Source organism: Schistocerca nitens, chromosome 12 (assembly GCF_023898315.1).
Source record: "Schistocerca nitens isolate TAMUIC-IGC-003100 chromosome 12, iqSchNite1.1, whole genome shotgun sequence".
NCBI lineage: Eukaryota > Metazoa > Arthropoda > Insecta > Orthoptera > Acrididae > Schistocerca > Schistocerca nitens.
Genome location: NC_064625.1, coordinates 31,387,232 through 31,401,492, shown reverse-complemented (window position 1 = coordinate 31,401,492; position 14,261 = coordinate 31,387,232). Strand labels below are relative to the sequence as shown.

Sequence of the window (14,261 nt, the reverse complement as noted above, 5' to 3'; positions counted from 1 at the left end):
AAGACTACAATTACCCGATACCAATCTCACCACTTTAAAATAAAGCTAGGAGTAAAAGGCGAAAATGTTTTCCTTCAGAAAATATCCAGTTGTGAAGCTAGAACAGGGAGTAATAATATTTCATTTGGTTATTTGGCACTACGATTTCTAAGAGGGTTGCAAATGAACTTTTTGAATAGTTTTCACACATGAAAATAACACTTTTAAAAAAGTTATAAGCTCTTAAATAATGGAAAACATGATGGGATCATTAGGATGAAACAAGAAAATTAGTTATGGATTAAATGTTTATTGAGCTAAATAAAACATGAACCATTAGACTACATTGTAATTGGGACTGCCAGAATTAATTACAGTGGTTAGTTCCGTCATGGAGATAATACCAACAGATGTCCCTAGTTGTAGGACTTTCAAAGCTCAAGCAGAGTCCAAGATTCTCCAGGTGTGGCTTTTATTGCTCAAGTGCACAGTGCTATGTGCCAGTTCTGAACCACATTTGACTGGTAACTGATCATACACTCTTAAGATGCAGAGTAAAATAGACTGATCAGGCAGGAAGTTAGAAAAGTAGATTTTTAGAATTCATCAAAGAACAAGGAGATTTGTGATTAAATTAAGCAGAAGGTTAAGCATTTTGTGAAAAAAATTATGTGGATACAGACAAAAGGGGAATTTTTAACAAAGGTATTTATCCAACCAGCAAAAGTCTTTGCAAGGACAAAGGATTTAAAAGACAAGAAAATCTCAGATCAAATTGGGAAGCTATTCAGGAGAAGGCAGGAGTTTCAATCAAAGTATAGATTAGAGTAAATTAGAATAGATTCAGTATATTCCATATTCCCAAAAACTGAAATGATCCTTGTCGGTACGGAACATGTCAGAAAGTGTAACATAAAACATTTGAATATAATACTAACTACCCTGCTCATTTGTCAGGAGATTGTCAAAATAGGTGAATACGTTACAGTAAACAGGCACTGCTAATATTTACAGAATTAATACTGTGTTATGCACTTTTAATAAATTTATCTTACACAATATACCTAATCTTGACAGTTGTGACCATGTAAGAGGAACATGATAGAATATGCTGAATTAACAAAGTAGAACCATATGATGGGTAGACATCATATTTCAACAGTTGAGATGGCAAATTGGCTAACTACAGAGAGGTAATTCTCCCAAGCATTTGAAAGGGTCTTTAAATGTTTGTATAGTTCAGGAGATGAGCTGGAAACACAGAATGTTAATACTGTAATGGAAAATAAAAACTTTCTGCAGGTAATGCCAAATGAGATGTATAACGGCATTGTATTAAGAACAAAGAAGAAGGCTGTGAGATGATAATGTTCCAATTGAAATGGGCATAGCTAGAAGAAGAAGAATACAGAAGGGAACTTGAAAATTGATTGTAGGTGTTTGTGAAACAAGAAAATTCTATAAAACTCAAATTATGCTTTAACTGTTTCACTTCTCTATGAAAAGGATAGACAAGACAAAAAAAGCTACAGACATCAGATTTCTTTCAATAATATATGCAATATTTACTAAAATTACTGCCAACTGCATCGGAAAAAATTAGATTTTAATCCAGTAAAGGAACAATCTGGTTTTAGAAGTATGTATAGCACAGTGTATCATTTGCAAGTTGTGCACAAACTTGTATAATGATGTAAATAATACCAATTACCACTTTGTCTGGAAGTAAAAGATTCTGAAAAAACTTCAGGTTCTGCTTCAGTGACATCCATACTAACAGCCTTTGAGAAAAAAAGTACTGATTCAACATAGGTAAGTACACAGATAGCTGTATGCTTCATTATTACCGCTTTGTTTAAACTTGATCAGTATAGTGAAAAATTTGGAATCGAAGGGAAAGTAGGGCAATGAGATTCCCTATCAGAAAAAATTTTCCCAGCAGCTTTAAAGGAAGTCTTCAGATTGTTGCGCTGAGAAAATGAGGAAAGAATATGTGTAAGCAGAATGTAATCAGAACAACGTTTTTTTGGACTGATGACACGATACAGTTTGTCTGTTGTACAAATAAACGTCAACAACCAATGGAATAACTTGATTTGAAAGTGGGCTTGAAAATCAGTTACAATAAAAAAAATCAGTAACAATGATATTATAGAAACTTCATCCTAAATTAATAAAAATGATGCAGTTAACCTTAACAAACACCAAATCCAAAGTAAAATTTAGAGGAGAAATATCTGAACCATTTACGATTAAAACAGGGTTGAGACAGGGAGATTGTTTATCACCATTGCTATTCAATTGTGCTCTTGAATATGTAATGAGAGAATGGTACAAGGAAAATCCTATGAATATTAAAATTGGAACTAAGAAAGATAAAATAAACCTAAATTGCTTGGGATTTGCTGATGACCTAGCATTACTAGCTAATAATATTCAGGAAGCCACGAAACAAATAACAAGCTTACAAAATATAGCACAAAAATTAGGACTCCAGATATAATTTGAAAAGACTGAAATAACGGTAACGGATCCACTTGTAATAGATCACATCACAGTGAACAATAGGGAAATTAAAATAGTGAAACAATTTAAATACCTGGGTGAAATTATAACACATAAATTGGACGAGAAACCTGCATGGCGAGCAAGAACTAATAAAATGATAAAAGCTCAAAAACTAACATGGTCTACGTACAATAAAAAATGTCTATCAATTAAAACAAAATTAAAACATTACAAGACGGTGGTTCAACCAGAGGTTACATACGGAAGTGAAACTCTTTTTAAAGTCACCCAGAAAAACAGAATTGACAAAATTTTAAAAGTAAAGAGAAGAATTGCTAGAACATGCATAAATAAGAAATATCAAAAAGCTGGGCAATGGCGGATAGTTCCAAATGAAGTGGTATACAGAGAACTGGAGCCCATCACTGATACTATACGAAAGAAAAGGATCTCTTTTTGTGGTCACATTCTGAGGACACCAGAAACCAGATTATCAAGGAAAATTATTGAGAAACTCTGGAATTTGAAACAACAAGGAGGATGGCTTAAGGAAATAAGAGAGGATATGGAAGAACTGGAAATAACTCTGGATGATTTGCAGAAAAAAACGCCAAATTTAAAGAAGTTGAGGGACACAGAAATAAGATTTAAACCAAAAATTGACAAACAACTTACAATGAAAAGGGTATTTACAGATAAGGAACGACGAAAAGCATCGGAACGAATGAAGAGATACTGGGCCACTCGGAAGGGGAAAATACCAAAGAAGAGGACCAGAAATGATTGACTGAAGTGGTCCAATGAGGCCGTAAAAGCAGAAGAAGAAGAAGAAGAAGAAGAAACAGTTCATGAAGTTTTGTGTACAGAGTAGTTGAAGTCATCTGAATGGACAGCAAAAGAAACAAGCGGAATTTGCTTAGAATGCTATGGGTAAACATGTGTTTGTATACTAACATTTTCAATCAGTCTGTGCAGTTTTAGATTTTGGCAGTGAGCTGTGAATTTTTAATGTGAAAACCATTCAAAAACTGATGATTGCTAGCAAACAGTCTAAGAATATACAACTGCCATGTACAGCCCTCTCCCATAGAGACCACAAAGACGAGATTACATGAATTACTGTGTGCACTGGGCATTTTAGCTCTCATTCTTCCCTCACATGAATCAGACAGGAAGAAATCCAAAATTGTGGTACAGAGGTATATACCCTCTGCTGTGCCATTCACAGTGATTTGCAGAGCAGGGATGTAGATGTAGAAAGAAGACATGGTGAGATGTATGTTGGGAGAAAAAAAAAAAGATGCACTTTGAAGGAATTATCAAAATGAGATGAAAATTACAAGATCTGATGTACACATACAGACAAGCAAATGATTACAATTTCAGAAAAATTCAACAATTTATTCAAGAGAAAGAGCTTCACAAATTGAGTAAGTCAATGATGCATTGGTCTGCAATCTGTTATTTGGCTTGGCATTGATAAAGTTGTTGGATGTCCTCCTGAGAGATATCATGCCAAATTCTGTCCAGTTGGCATGGTAGAATGTCAAAATCTGGGGATGGTTGGAGGGCCCTGCCCATAATACTCCAAATGTTCTCATTTGGGGAGATATGCAGTAGATGCAGTATTCCTTGATTTCCGAAAAGCAGTTGACTCAGTACCACACCTATGCTTATTGTCAATAGTATACTCATATGGGATATTAAGTGAAATTTGTGACCGGATTGAGGACTTTTCGGTAGGAAGGATGCAGCATGTTATCGTGGATGGAGAGTCATCATCAGACGTAGAAGTAACGTCACATGTGCCCCAGGGAAATGTGTTGGGACCCTTGCTGTTCATGTTGTATATTAATGACTATGCAGACAATATTAATATTAACATCAGGCTTTTTGCAGATGATGCAGTTATCTATAATGAGATAGTATCCAAAAGAAGCTGCATAAAGCAATTTTGTCATATGATGACACGATGGAGACCGTGGCTGTTGTTTGAAGACAAATGTTGATGGTGTTAGGACAGCAACCAGCCACAAATTTACTTTCAGTTCCTTTATTCAAAGGAAACCATTACCGGTTTCGAATCATTGTGATTCATCCTCAGACGGTTTACACGCTTTCTTTATGACATTTGGTGTGTTTTTACATATTAATTGTCCTAAAATATAAATAAAACATAATTATAAACACGCCACACACAGATGGCTGCATAAATATTCAGTCCTATCTTGATACAATTTCAAAATGGTACAGAGGTTGCCTTAAATGTTCAGAAACATAAAATTCTGCACTTCACAAAATGAAAAAACATAGTACCCTATAACTATAGTATCAATGAGTCACTGTTGGAATCAGGCAACTCATACAAATACATGGGTATAACACTTTGTAGGGATATGAAATGGAATAATCACATAGGCTCAGTCATGGGTAAAGCAGGTGGTAGACTTCAGTTTATTGATGGAATACTGGGGAATTGCAACCAGCCTACAAAGGAGATTGCTTACAAATCCCTTGTGCAATCAGTTCTAGAATATTACTGAATTGTGTGGGATCCATACCAAATAGCACTAACAGGGGATATTGAATGTATAGAGAGTTGGGAACTTCAAATGGTCACAGATTTGTTTGATCCATGGGAGAGTGTCATAGATATACTGAAGGAAATGAATTGGAATACTCTTGGTAAATTTTGTAAATTTATGGTAAGATCTTATGGGACCAAACTGCTCAGGTCATCGGCCCCTAAGCTTAGACACTACTTAATCGAACTTCAACTAACTTACACTATGGACGACACATCCACCCGTGCCAAAGGGAGGAATCGACCCTCTGACGGGGCTAACTGTGCAGACCGTGACAAGACGCCTCAGACTACGTGGCTACCCCGTGCGGTGGAAGACTCTTGAAGATAAACGTAAACTATCTTGAGAAAGTCTGTTAACAAATTTTTAAGAACTGTCTTTAAATGGTGACACTACACTACAATCCCATACATATTACTCACATAGGGATCATGAGGATAAGATTAGATTAATTACTACATGCACAGAGACAGTCACACAATCATTCTTCTCACAATCCATACATGAATGGAACTGGAAGAAACCCTAATAAATGGTACGGCAGTACATACTCTGTGCCATGAACCTCACGGTGGTTTGCATAGTATGGATGTAGATGTAGGTCCAGTGATCCTGCTGGTCAAGGTAGGGTTGGCAGGCACGAACAGAAGCAGTAGAAAATTTCCACGTATGCAGTGGGCATTATCTGCTCGTATGTAAGCCCAAGATGGCAACAAAACAGGGGATAGAATATCATCGACATATTGCTGTGCTGTAAGGGTGCTGCAGATGACAGCCAAGTTGGCCCTGCTATGAAAAGAAATGGTGCCCAAGACCATCACTACTGGTCGGGTCATATATCGGTTGACAATCAGGTTGGTATCTCACTGCTGTCCGGGGCATCTCCAGACATGTTTTCAGACTGGAATCTCATTTACTGAAGTAGAATTGTCTTCAGTGATGAGTTCCACTTTGTACTGAGCCTTGATGACCAGCAAAGGCATGTACATGTACAACACTTCTACCAATTTCTGTCCCATTTGGATAATTCCTTTGTAGTGCATGTTTTATATGTAAAAGGAGAAACAGGTAAGCATGTAAATGGATGATGGATCAGATTGAATTGAAAGATTCAATTAGAAATGTAATAAAAATGAAATAGACGTGACAAGACATGTAGGCAAGTGAATGGATGGTAGATGGACATAGGAAGTTCTGTGCTGGATGCTGAGAGAGAAGAAACATCAGCGAGAGGGGTCTTGCAAAAGCAGCGTGGATACATGTAGTTGAAGATTACAATGATGCAATGTGTTGGGAAGTCTAGAGGATGACTTTATTATTCAGCAGTGTTGACGATGATGATGAAGTTTCGATTTTGACTTCCTTAACTTCAATCTGTGCTTTGATTGTTAAGTTTGTGTAGTTTAATTACAACATAACAGCAGGAAAAATGTGAATTTCAGGATGTTATTACTGAAGCTGAAAAGACTGTAGCATCTCTCAGTTGAAGCAATTTGGTGAAGCTTTTAGAAATATTTTGTTGTATTAGTAATTGTTGAGATTTTTCATCAGAAGTGCTACAAGAGTCGTAATGTTGCATGTGTGGACATTATCCCAAATCTTGTAAATGTTGTGTCCGTGAATATTAGGTGTTATACCTCAAAACACACATTTCTGCAGTAAATATTTTTCGAGTAAAGGAGACCACCCACCAAAAATCAGAAGTAGTCGCTTCACTGCCTGGCCCATCTGGATCCTTCCCTCCACCAATAGTTTCTCAGAACTACACAAACGGAAGTTATCCTCACAACACATCATTCTCTCCTGTAACCCTCCTGGCCACCATTAACCAACTGCCCCACACCCTCCACCCAACAGTTTCCCCTTCCTCTGTCCTGTTGATGACTCAACGCTACTGTTTACCAGCAGGTTGTGTCCCTTACTTCTAAAATACTTATGTTCCACCAGGACTTTCCTACCTAATCATTTCTGTATTATTATGTTTACATCTATGCCTATACTCCACAAGCCATCTTATGGAGTGTGCTGGAGGGTACGTTGTGTACTGCTGTCATTTTCCCCTTCCCCTGTATAAGTTTCAAATGATTCATGGGAAGAATGATTGCTGGTAAGTGCCCACATGGACTCAAAGCTCTCTGACTTTACCCTCATGTTCTTTTCATGAGATATATGTAAGAGGAAGCAATATATTGGTTGACTCTTCCAGGAACATACACTCTCTGGAGTTTAGCAGTAAAGCTAATCCTGATGCAGAATGCTTCTCTTGCACATCTGCTGGCAGAGTTGGGTGATTGCTTCCATGACACTTTTTGCTCACTAAGTGAACTTCTAACAAAGTGTGATACCCTTCTTTGGACCTTCTATATTTTCTCTATCAATCCCGTCTGTTATGGATCCCAGACTGATGAGCAATATTTAAGTATTGGTCAAATGAGGGTTTTGTAAACTACATTGTCTGTTGGTGCACTATGCTTTGTGAGAAGTCTTCCAATGAATGTCAGTCTGGCATCTGCCTTATATATGATTAGTTTTATGTGGTTGTTTCACTTGAAATTGCTCCATGCACATGCTCCTAGATTTTTTACGTAAGTATCTGCTTCCAGTCATTGTTCTGCAATTGTTTAATAATACAGTAATGGGTTTTTCTGTTTATGTATGTACAATATGCAATGTTTGTTTATTTTGAGCATCAACTGCCAGTCTTCGCAGCAAGCATCAATCTTCTGCAAGTCTTCCTGCATTTTGCTGCAATTTTCAAATATTGCAACTTCTCTGTATACAACAGCATCATCTGCAAAAAGCCTTGTGGAACATCCAACCTGATCTACTGGGTCATTTATATATATCATAAAAAGTTCTTGTAACAGTCCTTTGGGGTACACCCAAAATTCTTTTAGGCAACAGTGCAGAACTGTTTTAATGCCTTCTGGGAATTAAAGAACACGGCATCTATCTGGGTGCCACTATCTGTTGTTTTTCGGGTGTTGTGGATGAACAGAGCAAACTGAGTTTCACATGATTAGTGTATCTGGAACTCATGTTGGATCCTACTGAAGACTTTTTTGGTCTCCAGAAATTTCATAATATACGAGCATGAAACATGTTCCAAAATTCTTCAATACCTGTGCCATATAGTTCCCCTCCTAGAAGCTGTTCCGGGAATTATGCACATAGGAACTTTCCCTCCAGAATGTCCTACTCTCATTGTTCCTCTAGCCTAAATCTACACTAGCCCCCACTGTCTTTCCAGTTCTGTACCTCGTGTGCTCGACCTTTCCTTTCCATTTCTTTGCCACCATATTCCTTCCTCATCCCAACATTAGGGTGGATGGGATGGAGTCAATTACTAAAGGAGTGTAGTAACTTAGGTATGAAACAATAGGTAGGTAAGTGATTTCTGTCTTCATTTTACTGTCTCCAGCTTTAAATTTCTACTGATTTAACATTTTGTTTGAATAATATGTTATTATATGATTGGGGAACTGATGGAGGGCATTTCCACTGGAGGGTATCTATTGGAAAACAAAATGTTCCAAACTTGGAGGTGTTTTAGAAAGAGTTAATTTTTTCATATTTCTCACTTCCTTGATGTTGGGCTGATACCAATCTGATTGGCTGTTTTGTGATACTGTTTGCAATACAGTGCAATGATTCCTTAATTGAGTTGATGGTAGTAGTTATAAAATGTTTCCTTATTAAAATTTAGTAAGTTTATTTTTTAGGAAGTAAAACATCCTGTTTCCTAATATGATACTGGAAAATTTTGCATAATTTATAAACAAGTGTGAGGAACGACAGCCAGTTGCCATTTATTTATTTATTTGTTCTGTGAATTTAGGACTGTATAGTGTAATTGCTTATTTGCTATATACAGTTCTTTAAATTTTTCGCATGTTTTTTTTTAACAAAAAGTAATATTATGCAATATTTTATTGCACTATGCACTTAACAAATACAATCTGAATTCGTGGTACAGTTTTGTTTTTCTAGATACTCCCTTACTGTATAGAAGCAGTACTTGATCATGTAATCCTTCAGTGATCATTTGAAAGTTCTTTGTGTTCATTATTATTTTTATGGATTTGGGTAATTCATTATAGTTTGATGCCAGAATGGACTTTCATGGATTGTGATTTATTTGTTCCATAACATAAAAGCTCTGAATCATTCAGTTCAGGTACAAGATGCATGGCAAAATTGTGTCGAAACTTCACCATAAATGTAGAACAATTGATGTTAATACTAAAATCCTAATAATAAAACAATTTTGTAAGTTATTCCCTGCTAAAATTATCATTTCCTTCTCAGTGAATTCTTCTACCAAATATTATTATTTCTCACACAGAATCTGTTGAAGCCCAATTTTTAGAATATGTGGCTCCATATTAAAAATTTTTTTGGCACTTAATTCATTATGTATCTTTATCCCTAAATATTGTGGAGTTTGTGCGCATAATTTCAATTTGTGTGTAGCTGATGTAAAATTATTTGTATTTTTCATGTTGTATGTGTGGTTAAAATATTTTTCCTCAAACAATTTTTGTTTACTGTGTAGGAAGTTTATAATTTCATAAATGTGTATAGAGCGAACAGTTAGGACTGTTAGTTTTCAAAGTACTGGGTGACAAGATTCTGTTTGCTATGCATTACACATGTATCTGACAACATTTTTTTTTTAGTTTGTGGATTTGGTTGATTCCTTATACAGTTTGACTCCTCACTGACATGATAAACCCATTATCACATCTTCTGATTTATATAGCTTCTATGAATAAATGTGAGTCCAGTTTCTCCATTACTCTGGACTGGTATTACAATTAACTTTATTACACAATTAATGCCACCAAAGGTTGCCCAGTCACAGCTGATTATGTCCAAAAATATCACAGTGTTGTTTCTCTCTGTTTGCGGGATGCATGTGTAGAGCAACAGCATTAAGAGATATGCAGCAAAATAAGATGGTAGAAGAACTAATGGTTATATGAGTATGGTAGAACAACTAATGGTTATATAAGTATTCTCACTAGTGGAGGATGTGACATGTGGGTCATGTATTTTGATCAAGTTTTGCAAGGACATTCTGTGTTGAAAATAAAAAGACATGTGTTTCAGCTTTTTGCTCCCCAGTTTTTGGAAAAACTGAGGTCAAAGTTGATGGAAAATGGTATTTTCAGTGCTATACATCAAAAGATCATCTAAAACCAAACATTTTTTATGAATTTAATATGGGGCCAAAGTTAACAATGTTCGAGTTATTAATGTTTTTGTGTTTTTATACTGTATCTTAGGTACCTATCATTCATTGTTTCCAACAGAGTGAAGTTGAAGTTGGCAGCCAAGCAGTCCATTAGATTACAAAACCACTGTTCCATGTTCAATTCTTTGTCACCACATATTTTTTATTTGATTTTTTTTTCCTTTGATGGGTTTGATAATATTTTGATAATCCAAATACTTTTCTCTGCCTTCCTCTTCTTCTTCTCCTTCTCCTTCTTTTAAAAAAGTAAAACATCAGTCAATGTGATTAATAATCAAATAAATATACATTAAAATGTACTGACAGTTATTTTCATTGAGATACATGATGTGGTAGATAGGACTTTCTTAGATGATGATGATGTGTAACCAACCTGCACCATACCACTGAAATGTACCTCTTTGTCAAGTGTGTGACATTACATGACTTCAAAAACAGGTGACATCACAACACAGCAGACAGGTACAAAATAGGGTGGATATGATCAAAATTCGTGCATTGGTTCATAACCATTTGACCACACCTGTCCTTCAAGATGTGCTTATTTATGCTGGGTACATACCCAAATTGATATGTGATTAATCTGTTTTTAGCAATGTAAATAAGATATGTTTTCCGTGAGCACAGTACCGAGTAATGTGACTATGCGGTGAGATTTTGTTTGTATGTTGTGCATGGTTCGAGAAATATTTATGTTTCAACGATAAATTTCAGTCGACTGATTGTGAGAACACTCGCAAATAGGCAGCCAATTGGAATTAAGTAATAATAAGCTTTAGGTGTATTTTTGTACTATGTATCATGATGAAAGTAACTGTCAATAATTTATAATATATATTTATTTGATTATTAATAACAGCTCCCGCTGTTTTACTTAAAGAAAAGGGGGAAGAAAGGTATAAATTATCAGAATATTATCAGATGCACTGAAAAATATATAGAATGATAAAAATGCCACGACCAAGAATCAAATACAGACCAGCGTAGCTACTCTAATGCCTTGACTGCCCGGCTGCCCATCTCACTCTGTTAGGCACACTGAATGACAGGTATCCAAGCTACAGCACAAAAACATTAATAACTTGAACATTAGTAACTTTGGGCCCAATATCATATTAATAAAATATTTGTTTTTAGATGATCTTTTGATGTATAGCATTGAAAATACAATTTTCTGTCGTTAAATATAATTTTTTTCCCCCAACAAGATAGTGTATAGAAAAAGCCAGAACACATGTCTCTATGTTTTCAGTGTAGAAAGCCCATGCAAAACTTTATCAAAATGGAATGGTGACCCACATATCAGACCTGCACTTTGTCAGAAATAAACAAATCACTTATGGTGGTGTCGAGGTCTAGATTTAAATTTTATGGTTATCTGCAATTAGATTTTAAATTTAATTAGGGAAGATCTTTTCCTAGCACAACTTAAATATATTTAATTTTTGCTGGTACTAACAACTGTTTTTATTTCTGCAGGCCACCGTGCAAAGATCCACAGGGTGCGACCCATTGCTTTGCTGATATTAAAGATTTAAGTGAACCAATAGATATGGAAGCCTTGATTAAGAATAAAGTACCATGTTTGTATCCTGTCTACATCCTGGCTTACCTTGTAAAAGAACCTCCACCAGAGGCTAAAAGATATATCCTTCCAGAATACAAATGGATAATGGCACAGCTGGACAGATTATAGTCACTGCATTTCTTAAGATAAGAACTTAAGCTGTATATATGTGCCTGTGTTATTTTTATGTGCTTCTTTAAAAGTTGTAACAGGGCCTTTGCCATGTACACTGCGTGGTTTATTTGTTGACATGGCAATGCATAAAAAATTGCCAAGCATTTTAATATATATTTTTTTTAAATATGTGGAAAAGTGTAAACCCATACTGGGATCACCAATTCTTGCATAAAAAATATCAACACACCCACCTCATTGCTTGATTGTAAGTACAATTTCTTTTTTTTTATGAATTAACCTAGAAAAACAGGGTGGTGTGGAAACAACTGACACAATTTGATCACGAATATTGTGCATGTACAGTATTTTGTGTTGGGTGGCAGAGAGAAAAGGGCAAAGGAGAGGGTGTGATTTCATATGCCAGCAGCAGTGGAATGTGTAACAACGTCTTAGCTCAGTTTGTTGTTATTGCAAAAATAAATCTGTGACAGCAATGCATCATTCTTTTAGACAACATTTTAATGTTGGTCAACATGGTTGAGTATCATTTGGGAGTACCATATTGGTTTAGCTGAAGAAATTTGGAGGCAATATTAGTGTACTGAATGTGAAGCACTGACATCAGAGAGCAACACACATGCTCGAGAACTTGCAGCAAGAACAAAGATTTTGATCATAGTCTTCGACTCTTACACAGTTTCATATTTTAGGGTGAATTAAAGAAGTTTACGCCAAATATTTGATGATATGTAATTTCATCTTTACAAATTGGGAATTTATCATAAACTTAACCCCAGAGACAACTAAGAACAAGGTACTTTTTACACTGCCATGGTCAATTCACTAAGCAGAAGCCCTGTTTTCTTGAATAATTTGTTCATTATGCCAAGCCCCGTTTTCATTTTTTAGAGGCTTTGTGAACTAACAGAAAGTGAAGTTCTGATCTCCAGTACATCTACATCTACATGACTACTCTGCAATTCACACTTAAATGCCTGGTAGAGGATTCTTTGAACCACCTTCAGACTTTTTCTCTACTGTTTCGCATGGGAAAAATCAATACTTAAATCTTTCTGTACAAACTCTGATTTCTCATATTTTATTATGATTATCATTTCTACTGATGTAGGCTGGAAACAATAAAATATTTTCGCATTTAGAGGAGAAAGTTGGTGATTGAAATTTTGTGCAAAGATTCCACCACACAAAAAATGCCTTTGTTTTAATTATTGCCATCCTGACTCACTTATCTTACCTGTGACACTCTCTCCCATATTTCGTGATAGTGCAGAGCAAGCTGCCCTTCTTTGAACTTTTTAAGCCTCCTCCATCAGTTCTATCTGGTAAGGATCCTATACAGCATAGCAGTACTCTAGCAGAGGATGAACAACTGTAATGTAGATGCCCTCTTTAGGAGAATTGTTGCTTCTTCTAAGTGTTCTGCCAGTAAAATGTAGTCTTTAGTTTTTCTTCCTCACAACATTATCTCTGTGAGTGTTCCATCTTAAGTTGTTCAGATTGTAATTCCTAGGTATTTAGTTGAATTGACAGCCTTTAAATTAGTGTGATTTATTGTGTAATTGAAATTTAACAGATTTCGTTTTGTACTTGTTGGTAACTTCACTGTTTTCCTTATTAAGGAAAAATTGCCACTTTCCAGACAATTCAGATATCGTATCTAAGTCACTTTGCAGTTGGTTTTGATCTTCTGATGACTGTAATAGGTGGTAGACAACAACTTTATCTGGAAACAATCTAAAAGGGCTGCTCAGATTGTCACATGAATTGTTTATGTAGATTAGGAACAGCAGAGGGTCTATAACACTTCCTTGGGGGGGGGGGGGGGGGGCACCAGATATCACTCGATGATTTACCACTGGTTATTATGTACTGTGATCCATCTCACAGGAAATCATGAATCCAGTAAAACAACTGAAATGATATCCCTACTACATAGGCATGCAAATTGATCGGAAGTACCTTGTGAGGAACAGTGTCATAAACCTTCTGGAAAGGTAGAAATGTGGAATCAGTTTTAGATCCTCTATCGATAGCACTCATAACTGTGAAAATAGAGAGCTCGTTGGGTTTCACAAGAACAATATTTTGTTTCTCATATAGCTGCACAAGAAACCATTGCACTCTCCCAAAGTGATAGTTTGGTGTAAATTCAGTGTTCTGGGGTTGTAAACCCATATTTTTTTGAGAATGAGGATGAAGTAACAGCTGCTATTAACTCAGAATTTTA

At 35.8% G+C, this 14,261-nt stretch overlaps 1 protein-coding gene across 2 annotated transcripts in view; it reads left to right on the top strand.

The window, feature by feature from the left end:
- Positions 1 to 13,845, top strand: part of LOC126215331 (DNA topoisomerase 2-binding protein 1-like) — a 121,155-nt gene extending 107,310 nt beyond the window's left edge. The window contains exon 10 of one of the 2 annotated variants that reach the window (XM_049942013.1): positions 11,809 to 13,845. In XM_049942013.1, the coding sequence (XP_049797970.1) occupies positions 11,809 to 12,025 (217 nt within the window). In that variant the 3' untranslated portion in view covers positions 12,026 to 13,845. The remainder of the gene's footprint in view (positions 1 to 11,808) is intronic. The other variant, XM_049942014.1, reaches the window with a different exon arrangement.
- Positions 13,846 to 14,261: the final 416 nt, after the last annotated feature.